Genomic DNA, 16,855 nt, shown 5'->3' on the forward strand with positions numbered 1-16,855 from the left:
TTCTGCTCGTGGACGGAGTGTTTAAATCATTTGTGTCATTGATGGGTGGGTTTTACTGGCAAGTAAAGGAGGACAGGCGTCTGTTTTGGGGCTCTTGGCCTCCTCTTGATACAGCTGATGGTGGAATTCATCTCTCTCACCTCTGCCTTTCACCACAAGGTGACTTAATCTGGTGGTAGAGAGGGACTCAGCTGTGCAAAACCTGCCATCTTGCTGTATATGGTTGTGGGGGTTACAGGGCAGTGGCTCCCTGCTCAGGAGATGCTGTTTCACAATTGAAGAGTAACTGGCCAAATCCATGCCCAGTCAAAACCAATTTGGGCTGGTAGGCAGGTAATTCTGTAGTTTCCTTGCAGGCTGAGCACCCTGGGCTGTGCCAAGGAGCTTCTCTGCTACTTGCTTGTTTCATTGTGTGGAGAAGTGCATGGTAAGGGCTTCATGTAGAGTTTGTTAGATAAGGACAGGCATAAGAGAGATGCTGTTTGGCCTGCCCAGCAGTGCATCTGGTCATCCAGTTCTCCACCAGTGGCATTGGAAGGAACATGTTTAGGGAGAAGCTGTGAGCTGGGCAGCTTTCTGCTGCTCTTCCCCATTGCTCTCCCAGGATCCACAAAGGTTGGGCTGTGGGTACTGGAGGATATATCCATTTTACTATTTTTTCCCTGTCTACTGTCTGTTTATGGGCCTGTTCTCCTGAATTTATCAAACCATTTTTTTTTGAATCTCATGAAATTATTTACCTCCAAAGCCAGGTTCTCTTGAATGGTGGGTTGTATCCCCCTCTCCTTTCTCCTCACTCCCACCATCGCACTGGCTCCATTGCTCCTGTGATCACAGGGTGAGCTACTTCAACTCACTAAAACAGCAGAAAGCAGACCTGTGCCTTAGGAAAAACATCCCCCACACCCAAGTTTTACAAATACAGCAGGAATAAAAATGTAGTTTTTAAATTAATCTCTTCAATGAGTTTTAACTTTCAGGCATTTTCACATGTACTGAACCACCATGTTTTTGTGGCTGCTCTAACTCCTGTGCTCTGTCTGCACTGTGAAACATGCTGGTGTGGGATTTCCCTGGCAGCTTTGGAAGTGATGGCTGATGCCAAGTATTCACTGGGTGCCTGCGATGGCTCTGCCACTCTGCAGTGCCACTTGTACATCGGGTGGTCGGGTGATCTCATCCACTCTGTAGCTGGCTTTCTCGGTTGTGACATGTTTCAGTAACACAGTTAGCAAGTTAAACAAGTAACACAAACTATCAGTTTGAGCATCGTTTGCCAAGGGACTATTCAAATTCTTTCTTTCTTTTAGTACTCTTAGTTTTCCATTTGCATTTGGCTTGCCATGCTTTATGGGATTTCCTGTTTTGCTCATCTGGAAAAAGTTCTCACTCCTTTTAAATTCCAGCTGTTCCCAGGATAGCCTCCTTAAACATCCTATTGAGTCATGCAAGCTTTGTGTATAAAGTGGCTCTGTCTTTATGCTTGCATAGTGGCATACAGATTACCTGGGCTTCCCATACAGCATTTTTAACATTCTCCAGGATCCTTGTAGGATTCCTTCTTTTTGTTGCTTTTTCTATTTCTGTTTATTCTGTTTTGACAAGTTGCCTCATTTTTTTATATAGTTCTTTTTCTTGAAATTGAGTGTTTATGAGTCAGATTTGGTGGCTTTCTGTCACACTACAGATTTAGACTAATTGTATTGTTTTCTACTGAAAAGCAGATCTTCCGTTAGTATCCTTCAAAGGGTCACTCCAGTGTAACCTATTCTACAGGATAATGCTTCCTAAAAGAGCAATTGTAAAGGGCCCTGCTTCAGTTTTCTTCTGAGAAACAGGTCACTTGGAGCACTTGTGTGTCCAGTGTCACTTAAGGGAAGAGATGGGGTCTGACACGAGTACAGCCCAGTGAACTCGGTGGAGTTAACATCTCAGAACCTGGGCAGATGTACCCTGCAGGGAGCTGATAGCTTCAGGCACACTGAGCAGTCTTGATTTACTGCTGAAGCAGTTGGCATTTTCCATCCTATGTCTCTGTTGCATTCATGGAGGCATTTACAAACTGCTCCCATAACTCATAAGGGAGGATGATCACAATGGCTGGAAGAAGACGTGGTCAATTGCTGCATTCCATATCTGTGTTTCCACCCTCTCTCAAATAAGACATTATTACCTATTTTATCAAAAGGCTTCTATCTATTTCAGAAACTTATAACATGAATGCCCATGCTGATGTGTGCTAGATGTTAATTTATAGCCCTGGTTGCTTGTATGGAGGGAGCACCATGAAGACTAGTGAGTTAATTACTTTATTGGTGTATTTGCCTACTCTGTATGTTGTACGTGCACGTCAACTTAGACTGCAGGATTTGGAGCTGACTCCAGTTCTCATTATGTGTCCAGTCCTGATTACATGAGCCAGTCAAGATGTTCATGTGATTGTCTGATAGGCTCATTCAGTTCACTAAAACAGCAGAAAGCTAGCCTGGCAAAAAGTCAGCATTAAATCTGCTCACGTTGCAGTCAAGCATGCCAGACACTGCCTAAGGCAAGGTTTGGGTCACGGCTGCAAGGGGATGGAGGAGCAGAGAAGAGAACTGGAAGGTCTGATGTTCCTTTTCGGAGGCTGAGGTGAAACTTTAGTTTCTCTGTATCCTGAAATAATACCCTACAACAAGGCAATGCAGACAAGCAAACTGAGATCTGTCTTATATTCTGTATACACTTTATCTAAATTGATTAGACTTAGCATATCTTGAAGCTAAGTGCAGGCCCCTGTGTATCATCTGGCAGTGTTGTGAGCACATACTTTATCTGCTCAGTGATTCAAATGAAGAGCTAACACTGCCAAAAACCCCAGTTTCTTAAGTCAAATCTCAAAGCAAGGTCTTTATACTAAACAGATTTGGGAAAAAGGTGGTACACAGGAGCTGAAGGAGCCTTTTCACCAGTCAGTTCACTGATCCAAGTGAAAACTAGTCCTGGAAAAAACAATTGAGGAGGCAGTAAGCAGATCTGACTTGCCACGTTACAGCATAATCATCAACCTGGTGCAAGGGAAGAAGAAAGAATTTCTGGCTGGCATAGGGGGCATCCCTTTTGGCAGCAACCCACAATTATATTAAATGAATAATGAAATTACATCCTGAAATGATTCTGAGTTGCCCTATATCTGTTGCTGGTTTTAGCTGTGTTGAGATGCCTCTCCTGTGCTGGCCAGCTGCCCGAGAAGAGGCATAAAATTCAGCCTGACACACACAAGGATGTTTTAATTCACAGGCTGGAAATGGTGGAAGGGACAGCAGTACAGCAGTTGTGATGGTTCTAAAGTAATGACACTGATACTTGAGAAGAGATTGTCCTTCAGATGATGCAGGATGGGCAATAAGCCAAACTAAAAGAGCTTGTTCTGGGAAGCTCCAAGGGACAGTGTTACATGGGTAAGGGAAAGATGCATTTAATTAATGAGGAAGAAGGGGGACAAAAGCATATAAGGAAAATCTAATTTTAGCAATTTGATTTTCATACAATATACATGTGTTCTTACAATTTACATCAGTTCTGTGAATGCTGCTTTTGCAAGCGGTCTGCAGTTAGAGCAAATTGAAATAGTGAAACTGCATCCTGAGAGTTAAATCTGTCTTCTGTGTACATCTGTAATCTTATATTCAATAGATGAAATTGTTTAATAGTAAACAATATGTATTTGCTGTGATAAAGTTTAAAAGGTCTCTCCCGTGTCTGGTGGATAACTTGGAATTGGAGATGTTGAAATGTTTGATCAGCTTTTGCCTGCAAGTATACTATTTTCTGATGGCCAAAATCCATTTATTCAAGCTTGAATGCAGTAAAAAGAAAAGTTTGGTTTTGCTCTACGAAGACGTTAGTAGAAGTGGTTTAGATGTGCATATATACACATATATTTGATGGCCGGGCCCAAAGAGTTGTGGTGAACGGAGTTAAATCCAGTTGGCGGCCGGTCACGAGTGCTGTCCCCCAGGGCTCGGGTTTGGGGCCACTCCTGTTTAACATCTTTATTGATGATCTAGAGAGGGGATCGAGTGCACCCTCACTCAGTTTGCAGATGACACCAAGTTGGGTGGGAGTGTTGATCTGCTCGAGGGTAGGGAGGCTCTGCAGAGAGACCTGGACAGGCTGGAGCGATGGGCTGAGGCCAACTGTATGAGCTTCACTAAGGGCAAATGCCGGGTGCTGCCCTTGGGCCACAACAACCCCCAGCAGCGCTACAGGCTTGGGGAGGAGTGGCTGGAGAGCTGCCAGTCAGAGAGGGACCTGGGGGTGTTGATTGACAGCCGGCTGAACAGGAGCCAGCAGTGTGCCCAGGTGGCCAAGAAGGCCAGTGGCATCCTGGGTTTGTATCAGCCATAGCGTGGCCAGCAGGGACAGGGAAGGGATCTTACCCCTGTGCTCGGCACTGGAGAGGCCACACTCCAATTTCTGGGTTCAGTTTTGGGCCCCTCACTCCAAAAAGGCCATTGAATGACTCGAGCGTGTCCAGAGAAGGGCAACGGAGCTGGTGCAGGGTCTGGAGCACAGGTCTGATGGGGAGCGGCTGAGGGAACTGGGGGGGTTTAGTCTGGAGAAGAGGAGGCTGAGGGGAGACCTCCTGGCCCTCTACAGCTACCTGAAAGGAGGGTGCAGAGAGGGGGGATGAGTCTCTTTAACCAAGTAAGAAGTGATAGGACAAGAGGTAATGGCCTCAAGCTGCACCAGGGAAGGTTTAGACTAGATATTAGGAAGGATTTCTTTGCAGAAGGGGCTGTTGGGCGTTGGAATGGGCTGCCCAGGGAGGTGGTGGAGTCCCCATCCCTGGAGGTGTTCAAGAGGCGGGTTGACATGGCGCTTGGGGATCTGGTGGAGTTGGGATCTGTCAGTGTTGGGTTAACAGTTGGACTAGATGATCTTCAAAGTCCTTTCCAACCGAGATAATTCTGTGATTCTGTATATATACACAGCACAATGAAAGGGTGTTAGTAACCTGAATGAGCTGATACTAGAAGCAGTTGTGTTGTCTTAGTTGCTGAGGAGCAGAATATATTTGTTCTTCCTGAGCTTTGGACATGTCTGTGATGATTTCTGTACCCACATTAAGCTAGGTTTATCCAGGCTACACTATATTAAACTGTACATGCAAAAAAAAATGAACAAAAATACTTGGTGCAATTCCTTCACCACTGATTGTATGTTACTACATCAGGTTTAGGTTGTACAATTTGTATGAGTGAACACAAGAAGTTTAACGTAGCTTTATTTTTAAAATGAAAGTGACTCTACACACTTGTCTTGTACATTTGATCTGAATATTTTTCTTCCATCCCAATAGCAATTCACACAAATGAGTTAGAAAAGATCAATCACAATTGCATTACAAACTATGAAAACTGATGTCTGACTAAATGTTTGTTTAGCTATACCATGCGTAAAAGTCAATTCCTCCCACACAGCAAGAAGGCTCAGTTGGGTGTAAAGGTTATATTTATCAATGCATTGTAAAGTATGGTAGCCAGTGAAAATGCAACTTTTTCAATAAGATAAAATGCAAAATCAGCATTAAATTTCAGTAAATTGAAATGTGCAGCTTGATGATAAAAATCGTTGTTAAAATCTCATTTAAACAGATTTCCAATCCATCTTGCTCTGGAACACTTTATTTTGCTCAATGGGATACATATTTTTATTTGATTAACTTTTTTTACTTAAAATGTAAAAACACACAGTCAATTAGTAGCAAGCATAGTTAAAGCAGAAACAAGCTCGAAAATCAAACTGCAGAGGGAACCGAAGGATCTGGTGGAAAGCATTCGGATTTAATCATAAGCTGGTTACGAGTAAGTTGCTGTCGAGGAGACCAGTTTCCCCATTTGGCTTGTGTCAGACCAAGGATGTGTGCTTGCAGAGCAGCTGTGTTCAGCTGCACATATTGCATGTGTGTGGGTGAGAGCTTGAAGGTGTTGTCACGGGGTGGATGGAGGAGATGGCATGGGGAGAAGCTGTGGTGGATGCAGTGATGGTAGACAGTGCTGATGAAGAGCGATGAATGTTTTGGTTGGGGCAAATGTCCAACTGAAGCCTTCAAGAGCCCTCACTCATGCCTGGGTGGGACCTTCTGAACTACAGGGGTTGTGGAAGCAGGTGGCTCAGCAGAGGGGCAGGCGTCTTCGAACAGATCCATTTCCACATGTCCTTCACCATAAAACTGGTAAAAATGGCCCTGTGGTTTAGTTGGAGCTGTGTGAGTTGCTGACGCTGGATGATGCAGGTACTGCTTTAGAGTGGTGCCACTGGGCAAGAAGGGGACATGGAAAAATCAGGTGAATAACATGATCAGTAATAATAGCCACTGCTTATTTCATTTGCAGTGGGGAGAACAGCTTATTAATGGAAGTGCTGCAAAGCTATTTGAAAGAGATACTGTGACCAGAAAAGGCTCTTTTGGAGACAATAATTTGTGTTGTTTTCATGGGGGAAATTTCCCATTCCAGTTTTTATCCTGGATACCCCTACTCTAAAACTTCTTGGGCTGTACAGTACAGGGGAGTTCTGCATCGTTCAGTGTTTTCATGGGCATTGGTCTGGGTAACCCAAAACAATTTGAAGACTTTTACATTATTCTTGCTTAATCAGCCCTATAGTTGATGCCTGTTAATTCACATGGGGACTAAGGATGGTGCCCTGCTGGCTGAGCTCAGTTACACACATGGCAGTGTGACGCTCCTTGTAATTAGAATTGGATTCCTTCTCCAAAATTAATGGAAAGCTGGGCATGGACCTTTTCCTTACAAAACCATTGTTAAATGTAGGTCTTGTTTAAACTCCTTAGAAAGTATATTTAGCAGCTGGCATTTCTGTCCCGGGTGTAACCCAGATTTCGAGGAGGTAAAAGCATGCTGTGTTAGGAAGCTGCTGTCGCTCGTGTGCAGTAGCTGGCACTGTGCTGGTTAAGCAGAACGTAATTTCTCTCTGCAGGCTCGCAGTTTGTCTTGGAGGTGGAGCGCCATGTGGTGCATTCCCAAAAATATATGAGCTGGAACGCAAAGCGAGTAACCTAGGAAAATATTTTGAAAGTGAATTTGGACCCTTTGCCTGTTTTGCTGGAAGTTTACTGTGTTAGCCAGCGTTTCAGTATAGAAAACAGAGTAGCTGATGCAGGTGGTTTGGAAGCACAGTGCTATCAAGAGGCTTACAAGCACTGAGGAGCAACGTAACAGGAGTGCCCAAGGGTCTCAAAGGCCATAAATGAAACTTAGTCCTGGCATATAGATCTTATTTTAACTGTGGTCTGCCTAGCCAGGCTGAGGAACCTTGTTAGGCAGCTTGTCTTCCAGCGTGTGTGCGAGAGAGAAGCAAAGGAGGTACAGGAAGCAGGAATCCCCTTCTGTAGAGAGGAAAAAGCTGTGGTGTAAAGCTACACAACACAGGCGGCTGAATAAATGTCTGAGCTGCAAACCTGAGGACTGTGGATGGTGTGCTTGTTCTTGCACTGGCTGCAAATTCTGGGTTTGTTCCCATCTTCCTTTGCACACCCTGGAGCAGCATTTCTTCTTTCCATCTTGTAAGAAGCAGATAGCTGTGTCAGAGAGCAGTTCTTGGAAACCTAACCCAGATTGTCATGGCTGTAATTGGAGTCAGTTCCGAGGGAGGAGGCTTCTTCAGCTGGCCTCTGCTGGCTTCCAAACCAGGGACCATATTTTTAAGTATATTTAATGCCGTATTTTGTAGCATAGCTTGATAACTGTCTTGTGTAATTTTGCCTCAGTGCAGTTAACATACAAAGCAGGAGTATAACGGGCTACAGAGTTAACAAATTAGAAGCTGTAGTCGTGTAGAGATGAATGAAGAAGAATTTTCAGCCTCTGAATACAAGATTTTGTTGCACTGAGTTCCTAAATGGCATGGAGAGGTTGCACCTCCTTGAATATTGTGTTTTGCTATGGAGGTGCCCAGAGGGTTGGATTCAGGGTCCAGCTCTTGAAGCTTGCGGCTCTGTGGGTGCAGGTCTGTAGCACTCACGCTCTTGACTTACTGAATTTACCTTAACACAGCTTCTTTTTCTGTATATTGAAATTAGGTGAATTGAGAGCACCCTTATCTTGAAGTAAGAAAGCAAGCACATATTTCAGATCTTATAGGTAAATGGTTTCTTTCTGAGGCTCAACTGCCATGTTTTTTTGCAGCCCTCTGTGCCCTACCCTGAGTTCTAGTCTTCGTGCTAATGATTCACCAAATGTTTTTCCTCGATTCTTACTGGTTTTCAAAGAGCATAGAGTCTATTCCATCTTTGGGAAGCCCTTGGAAAGGGATGGATGCTTTAAATTGGGGTATTTGCGTGTATTTATAGTCATACAAATGGAGGCAAGAGGAATACTTGCAAAGCAGGTGGTACTGGGACATTTATAGAAAAATATATAATTTATGCAGGGATCATTCCAGGCAAACCTTTTGCTTTGCCTGTAGCCTGTCTTCTACAGAGCTCTTCTCTGTGCTGTGAATATTTATGCTGCTTTGTTGTGGTATTTTAAACTTGTTTTCAGCTTATGAAATGACATATTAGTCTCTTTTAAATAATAGGAAGAGTGGAGGGAGAGAATTGATTGTTTCCTGGGCAGACATGTCTGCAGATCTTTTTACAAGGAGTCTTGAACATGGTTGGAGCAGAGGCTAGCCCAGCTCACCAATACCCCACCCTTCCCTTTGCCTCTGTGTTTGGAGATGTACTTTACCAGGTCTGTCTGCTACAAAGCATTCTCTTTTGAGAAATTTTTGTGGCCTTTTTTGGCAAATGTGTCCCTTTGCTATGTTTCAAGCTGAAAGCTGTGTTGCTGTTAGCATAGCAGGGTGCTCGGGTGAAGTTGTGGTGAGTAGAGGGAGTCAGACCTCCTGCTGTAATAACAAGTTACCCAGATTTGGTCCAGGGCAATCACATTCAGCTTGCTAAGACCTTGAGAAGAGAAAAGTGTGTGCATCTGCCTACAGAATATCCTCTGAATGGATTGAAATGAAGTCCCGAGGCTGTGAGCCATTTTCTGGAGAGTTCACAAGTGAGTGGATTGAGAAGAGCTGGTTCAGCAGTCTAAAAACAGCTGCTCGCAAGCAGTGATGGGGACCCCCTGTACCTTTTCCTTCGAAAAACCTTTGAAAAGCTTTGAGTTTCTAAGAAAGCAGAAAAAAAATCAGATTTGCTGCATGAGCAGATTAGAATCAAAATGTTTAGAAAAGAAATCCACCATCTGGCCATTTGTGGCTGTACAGGTTTAATCTTTCTGTCTGATTTTGCTCTCAGTTCAGCAATTTTCAGTGGCTTCCTGGCTCATCTCAGCATTCGGTCCCCTTTGGCCCCTCCAGAAGTCCTGCTGTCGCTCCTGCAGCCTGGGTGAGGGCCTGCTCCAAGCCAGCGTCTCCCAGGCTGACTGTGCTGCAGACTGCATGCAGAGCATGTCTCCTACTCCTGCGTGCTCTCCTACAGAGGTGTTCCCAGCTACGTGAGCCCAGTTGGTGTTAAGGAAGGTGGTTTCTTCTCTTTCAAGGAAGTTTCACCTAATTCTGAGTCCAGCAGCCAAAACAGCAGCTCTTCTTGTGGCTGCCCAGCTTGCTATAAAAAAGGAACACGCAGTGCAGATATAATATAGCAGATGGATGCCTTAGCTCCTAGAGACCCTCCTTCCCCTAAACAGTATTTGGAGAATAGTGGACCAGGAAGATAAGTACCAGATTAATTTTAGAGTGACGTTGTTTATTGTGTGCACTGTAGTTGGATCTAGAGACAAAGTATGAAATCGAGGTTGATGAGATAAAAGCATTTGATAATCCTTGCTTTGAACACCTACTTAGTTTTTTATTATTTTCGTATAACAAATGATTAACAAAGTAGTGCATGGGATTTACAAAATGTCTCCCTCTCTCTAGACTTTCCACACTTCACTGCCTGGCATGCTTATATCAGCAGCAAACAATGTCCTGGGGCAGGTTTATGCAGGATGCATCCCAGGGCTTTCTGGAAGTTATTGATCTTCATATAGCTCAGGGTTAACTAGGAGGAGTGTCTGCAAAGCTTTAGCAAAAATATCTTTGAGCAATCTAATGCAGAGCAATTGGTACTCTTGAGTTGTTCTTTGGTCAGTCGAAGTTTGATAGAGAGTGATTATTAGATGCCCTGCTTCACTGTAGACTGGTTTATAGGCAAAAGTGGTAGGTGTGAGCCTAAGACTCATGAACCACAAAACAAGTGTAACTTACCACTCCCTTGTGTATAAAAACTGACAGAGAGAGGTGGCCGGTGTGTGCACAGTTTTTTTAATCCCTTTGAGTAGAGTGGACAACTTCTTGGTCTCTTGGGTGACAAGTAACTAGCTCTTCCTCTGGGGCTTACAGTGCATTATATAATGACCTTTACTGAATAAAAATTCATCGTGGGGTAAGGAGGATGTTACCTGCAAATTAACTGGTTTCTTGGAACTCTCACAACTGACGTGTTTTACAGCAAGAAAATCTGAAAAAAAAAAAAAATAAAAAAAATTTCAAGTTTCCCAAAGCAAAGGAGCTAAAAGAGAAGGAGTTGCTATGGCTGATTTTCAGAGGGAAAAGACATTGTGATTTGTTTTGTGCCAGGCTGGCTTCAGCCATGCCAATGTTAGTGCTGGTGTAGAGGGGTGATGAGAATGCACAGCTTTGCACAGCATTTGGGGTGAGGGGAACCCCTCCTTCCAGGGGCAGTGCATGTTTGTGTGGAATTAAGGTGGCTGGAGAAGCACAGTTGCAGTATTATTTTTCTACTTTTTTTTTCTTCCGTGGTTAGCAGCAATATATTATCTTGGACAAAGAATTTGATTTGTGACAGTATTTGAGAGTCTTTTTCTAGCATGCTCAGCTAACGCCCAGGAAGCCCACCACATGCCTATTCCTGTCCCTACTTATGTCCATGACTTCTTTTATTTCATCTACAGTAATATGTATAGTTTTCCTGAACAACCAAATAATCTGCACCACCAGGCATGATCATCTCCTATTGCCAGAGCTGTCTTCATCTTGCTGCAACTGCCTGCTCTAGAAATTCTCCTGTCTGGAAACACAGGTAGAGCCTCTGGCTCTAAAATAAGTTAATGGTAAACTCTGTCTTATTTTATCTTCATCCTCGTTGCTGTATTTATAGTAGAAGTTTTCTTCTCTGACTCTGTGGCAGCAATGATTTCCCATAGACATATGGCACCCTCACGTACCGTTGATTACATTTTTTTCTTTCCTTTGATGACTCTGCACCACCTGATGGAGAATGATTGTTTGGGCTGCACAGTTAACAGTGTTACCCTGCACATGTTCAGCTGGAACGGGACTATCTGGTGGCTATTTTTATATCCCACCTCATAAAACAAGGGCTGTCTTGGGTTCCAGACTGTCTTATGTTCTGCCAGCAAGGTACTTCAATCTCCACACTTCTGTCTCCCATGTGCAAATGCAGTGTTGGCTGCATGTCTCGTGGATTACAGGCACAGCTTTGTCTTTACTGGCTGGATGCTGTGGTGAGGGTGTCAGGCACGGCAATGAGATGTCAGTATTCCTGCAGATTGAACACAGTTTTTCACTCTGCTGATCCAGTCATTTCCAGTCCATTTCCAGGCAGAATATGCCTGAAGTACCAGCAATGCATGGAAGTGAATCCAGACTTTCTCAATAGAAGGGCCTGAGCTTTCAGGGACAGCTTTCAGTGGGCAAGGCCACGTGCAGGTAGGGACACAGTGCAAGCATGGGGTTTGCCTTCTGTGGTTACAGGTGCTTTGTGTTGCACCGAGAACCAGCTTGTTTCAGGCTTCAGTTTAAGCATATGCAAGTCTAATGAAAGACCTTGAAGCTTTCTTTGGCTAGCATCTCTTGTAATACTGTTTCTAACAATATGCCTTTGTTTCAGAATCACCTATTTGCTGCTCTGAGGATTAATTGGCTCCACTTACAGCACCATGGACGAACTGCAGGATGTTCAGTTGACAGAGATCAAACCGCTCCTGAATGATAAGGTAATGCTAGCTGCTCCTTCGCTCTCACAGGTGTACGCTGGCTGACTTTGTGTCTGGCAAGGAGCCATGATTGCCACAATCTGTTTACAGCTTGAAGTAAACTTAAGTACTTATAAATGCTTCCCCACTCTGATAATCCACCACCGCATACTCTTACAAAGTCTCAGGGAAAGGCAGACCACCACAGTTCAGGTAAGTTGGGAGTCCCATCCCAACAAGATCTAGAATCTTGCATCTGCAAATTGTCATTATGAATGATGCAGTTTGCTCACTTTCCATACCTCACAGCCAAGTTTGGTGTGTGAAGCAGTTCCCAGTGCTTTGCTGTTGAATAGCTGACATCAAGAACTAGCTTGTGTTGCCAAAGAGAGATGGTACTTTGTCCACTCACTGTGTGTTTGCAGAAGACTGCGCTGTCTAGTGCAGACTCCCACACTAACTGGATGAAATCTCTGAAATTCTGCTATGTTCTAATCTGTGCTGCTTAGTTTTTGCTCTTTTCTTTAGTGTGCTAGCATATCTGTTTAGTATCTGTGAAATCTAAAAATTCAGTTGAAATCTGCAGACCAGCTGCCTGTTCTTACAGTCTAATGCTGACTACTAGGCTTCCACCATAGTTTAAACGTAATTTTTAAAATGTTTCCAGGGAGGGTGAGCCTTGGAAGAACAAAATTGGTGTAGACCAGCAGATAAAAATACAGAAAGGCCTTGAAAACAGTTTATGATTTCAAAATGAGAGATAAACGTTTACAGAAGGCAAACTTCCTAAATGCAGTGCCCCAGATCTTGCTTATGATTCTCCTAGGATTTTCTCTGTTTGGATTCAAGAGAGTAGATTTCCCTTGCTTCAGTGAGCTGACTGAAGTAGGAGGTATTGAAGCATGCCAAAATGAGGTGTTTTTCACTTGATAAGTTTTCAGGCTCTCTGTCAAGTATTGCCTGATCAGTCCCATCAGGTCCTTGCCATGGTGTCATCTACACAGCCACTTCTCTTACCTTATAGCTGGGACAGTTCTGGTTTAAATGCAGAGTGCTCACCTGAACAGCCCAGTGGTGCTAACCAGCATACAGAAGGGCACATACAAAGTGATCTTTGGTTTCTTTGACTCAGTTTTGAAGTTACAGGAAGTATGTTCTATCTTAGTAGGAAAAAATATGAAGAGTGGCTCCAGAACCGTCCTCAGCATAGCATGGGAAGAGAAGTGTGCTGTGGTTCTCCTTTTTACACTTTGTTAAACAAAAAGAAATGCCTCAGGGTGCTACCATCTCTGAGGTCTGGTCCTTATTAATGCTTTCAAGCTTGAAATAATACACATGTATGGAGCATATGGGTGTGGTGCCATAATGTGCTGTTCTGTGCAAAGTCAGAGTCCAAAAAGTATTGAGCAGGCAGTTCACTAAGATTTTTACTGACCAACCCACTTTAGATGTAGGAGTTTGAGCCAGCATGGATTAAGGGCCAGAAATAGTACAGTAAAACTCTTAAGGTGCTAATGGGCGAGTGCTCAAGAACTCTTCAGTTACAAAGGCTACTGTACGGAGAGAAGGAGCTCTGGTGTCTTAAACTCTAAAACTGGTGGAATTGTCTGGGAAATGAAAATGGGTCATACCTCATTCACTTGGCTGAACTGTAGGGTGCTGGGGACCACTGAGTCCTGGCTTTGTTTTGTCTCAAATCTAAGTCAGCAAAAAATGGCAAGCCTGACTTTTAAAGAATACAAACACTTTTATGTTAAGCCTAATAGAAAGTGTAGAGAAGTAAAATACATTAGATTATATATGTTCAGGCTCACTAAAATGCAGTGACTTTATACTGGGAAAGAAAAACAACTTCAAGTGTTCCCATTTAGTTGAAGGAGAGAGAAAAACCTGACCAGAAAACTTAAGTCAGTGAGACTTTATTATTCTGTCTGGTTCATATTCTGGCACCTTTGACTCCTATTAATGTAGCCTCAGTGAAAAGTTATTGAAATGTGACAGCTTAATTCTGGAGATTGAGTGGGCAGCCCTTAGGCTGGATTGGGTCACAGAATCACAGAATTGTCTAGGTTGGAAAAGACCTTGGAGCTCCTCCAGTCCAACCATTAACCTAACATTGACCGTTCCCAACTACACCAGATCCCTCAGCGCTATGTCGACTCTACTCTTAAACCCCTCCAGGGATGGGGACTCCCCCCCTGCCCTGGGCAGCCCATTCCAACGCCCAACAACCCCTTCTGCAAAGAAATACTTCCTAAGAGCCAGTCTGACCCTGCCCTGGCGCAGCTTGAGGCCATTCCCTCTTGTCTTATCGCTTATTACTTGGTTAAAGAGACTCATCCCCCCTCTCTGCACCCTCCTTTCAGGTAGCTGTAGAGGGCCAGGAGGTCTCCCCTCAGCCTCCTCTTCTCCAGACTAAACCCCCCCAGTTCCCTCAGCCGCTCCCCATCAGACCTGTGCTCCAGACCCTGCACCAGCTCCGTTGCCCTTCTCTGGACATGCTCGAGTCATTCAATGGCCTTTTTGGAGTGAGGGGCCCAAAACTGAACCCACTCATCGAGGGGCGGCCTCACCAGTGCTGAGCACAGGGGCAAGATCCCTTCCCTGTCCCTGCTGGCCACGCTATGGCTGATACAAACCAGGATGCCACTGGCCTTCTTGGCCACCTGGGCACACTGCTGGCTCCTGTTCAGCCGGCTGTCAATCAACCCCCCCAGGTCCCTCTCTGGCTGGCAGCTCTCCAGCCACCCCTCCCCAAGCCTGTAGCGCTGCTGGGGGTTGTTGTGGCCCAAGGGCAGCACCCGGCATTTGCCCTTAGTGAAGCTCATACAGTTGGCCTCAGCCCATTGCTCCAGCCTGTCCAGGTCTCTCTGCAGAGCCTCCCTACCCTCGAGCAGATCAACACTCCCACCCAACTTGGTGTCATCTGCAAACTGAGTGAGGGTGCACTCGATCCCCTCGTCTAGATCATCAATAAAGATGTTAAACAGGAGTGGCCCCAAACCCGAGCCCTGGGGGACAGCACTCGTGACCGGCCACCAACTGGATTTAACTCCGTTCACCACAACTCTTTGGGCCCGGCCATCAGCCAGTTTTTTACCCAGCAAAGCGTGTGCCCATCCAAGCCACAAGCAGCCAGTTTTGCCAGGAGAATGCTGTGGGAAACGGTGTCAAAGGCCTTACTGAAGTCAGGGTAGACAACATCCACAGCCTTTCCCTCATCCAATGAGCAGGTTGCCCTGTTGCAGAAGGAGATCAGGTTTGTCAGGCAGGACCTGCCTTTCATAAACCCATGCTGATTAGGCCTGATCCCCTGGTTGTCCATTTTATGACTTTTAATGGCACTCGAGATGACCTGCTCCATGACCTTCCCTGGCACCGAGGTCAGACTGACAGGTCTATAGTTTCCTGGATTGTCCTTTCTGCCTTGGGTCATTTGTCTTTGAGGTGCAGCCATCACACCTTCAGAAGCCTGAAAAACTTGCCTTAATCTTAAACTTTCTTAAGACAATTAATAAATTAATGGTTTAAGGTCAGATTTTGGTGTGTTAAAATCAAGTATCCAAGAGCAGGGCATGTCAGCACTAATGCTACTTGTGCATCATGCTATACCCTGACAACAAGCAACACAATTGCAGACCATTCTTGTGTTGTGTCATTTCCTCCCTATTCCCTGCTCAGGGAATCTTGTGCTATTTTTGGTACAAATTCAGATCAGCCTTTTCTTTACTTAGCATGCTCCATCTGAGTCCATTGTTGGATACAGAAGTTTCTCATTTCTTCATAGGCTTTGTTGTAGTCCTTAATCACTGTGGTATTGGATGACTGAACTGACCCTCTTTATGACCTGGTAGATGAGAAGGCTCCACTGTCTGCATTTAACAGAGCAGGGAAAGAGGCATAGACAGAGTTGTCAGGAATCTCAACTAATTCAAACTGAAATAAGAGGGGGCTGCTTTTTATTTTCTTTTCCTCTGTCCTGAGGATTTGGTGCTTTGTGCCACATGATGTTCAGAACATAGACACAGTTCAATACTTAAAATCAGGGGCATTTTTAAAACAGATTTGCAGATATCTCAAATGCCTTGGTCTGAAGAACATAGGTAGTAACCTGTGTTCTTACTAATGTGGCAAAGCTCTGGGGGGAGGAGAACAGGGCCATTTGTTTACACATGGAGAGGAGTTAGGGTGCTCAGCCAGAAGAAATGTTCAGGGTGTTTCTGTTGTGCATGTGTGGTCCTAGTTGTAATTTTAGCACTAAGGTGCTATGCCTAAAACACACAAGCTAGAATGCTGTCTCAGATGATTTGCTCAGCCTTTTGCAGCATTTGACAGCACTCAGTAACATAACCTACTCTGTGGGCAGAGACAGAGCCTTACGAAGCACGTGGGCATACAGACAAGTTACTGCAGACCTTCGAACTTGCGGTACACAAATGTGTGCTGTGCTTGCCTGTGTGCGTGGTGTCACCCTCTGGGAAAAGTCCGTTGTGAATTGCTGAGCCCAGTGACCACACGCTCTGGTTTCAGTAGCTTACAGGTCACTGCATCTGCTGTGGAACGCTGCAGTTACTGCAGAGTAACTGACTGCATGGCTTGTTTTCTTGCACTCATTACATGAGATCCTAGTGGTAGTCCTTTCAAGAGTCATGCCTTCAAATTGGTAATGGGCACCAGGACCAGACAAAACCCAACCTCATAACCAGCCTGACTTTGTCAGGGTCCTTCCCATGTGCATCTGTCCCTGCTCAAATGCTCTCAACTCTCAGCTGTGTTCACAGGTGCACCCCTTAGCTGACAGCCTTGGGACAGCCCCTGGCAGCCTTGCCGACTAGTGACAGGCAGAACTT

The 16,855-nt window shown here is 44.7% G+C and overlaps 1 protein-coding gene across 4 annotated transcripts in view; it reads left to right on the plus strand.

Moving 5' to 3' along the window:
- The window catches only part of NDRG3 (NDRG family member 3), a 64,737-nt gene that overhangs the window by 17,960 nt on the left and 29,922 nt on the right, over positions 1-16,855 (plus strand). For all 4 annotated transcript variants that reach the window (XM_074887971.1, XM_074887973.1, XM_074887972.1 and 1 more), the window contains exon 2: positions 11,921-12,026. In XM_074887971.1, the coding sequence (XP_074744072.1) occupies positions 11,970-12,026 (57 nt within the window). In that variant the 5' untranslated portion in view covers positions 11,921-11,969. The remainder of the gene's footprint in view (positions 1-11,920; positions 12,027-16,855) is intronic.

This window comes from Strix uralensis, chromosome 18 (genome assembly GCF_047716275.1).
Source record: "Strix uralensis isolate ZFMK-TIS-50842 chromosome 18, bStrUra1, whole genome shotgun sequence".
Classification (NCBI taxonomy): Eukaryota; Metazoa; Chordata; class Aves; order Strigiformes; family Strigidae; genus Strix; species Strix uralensis.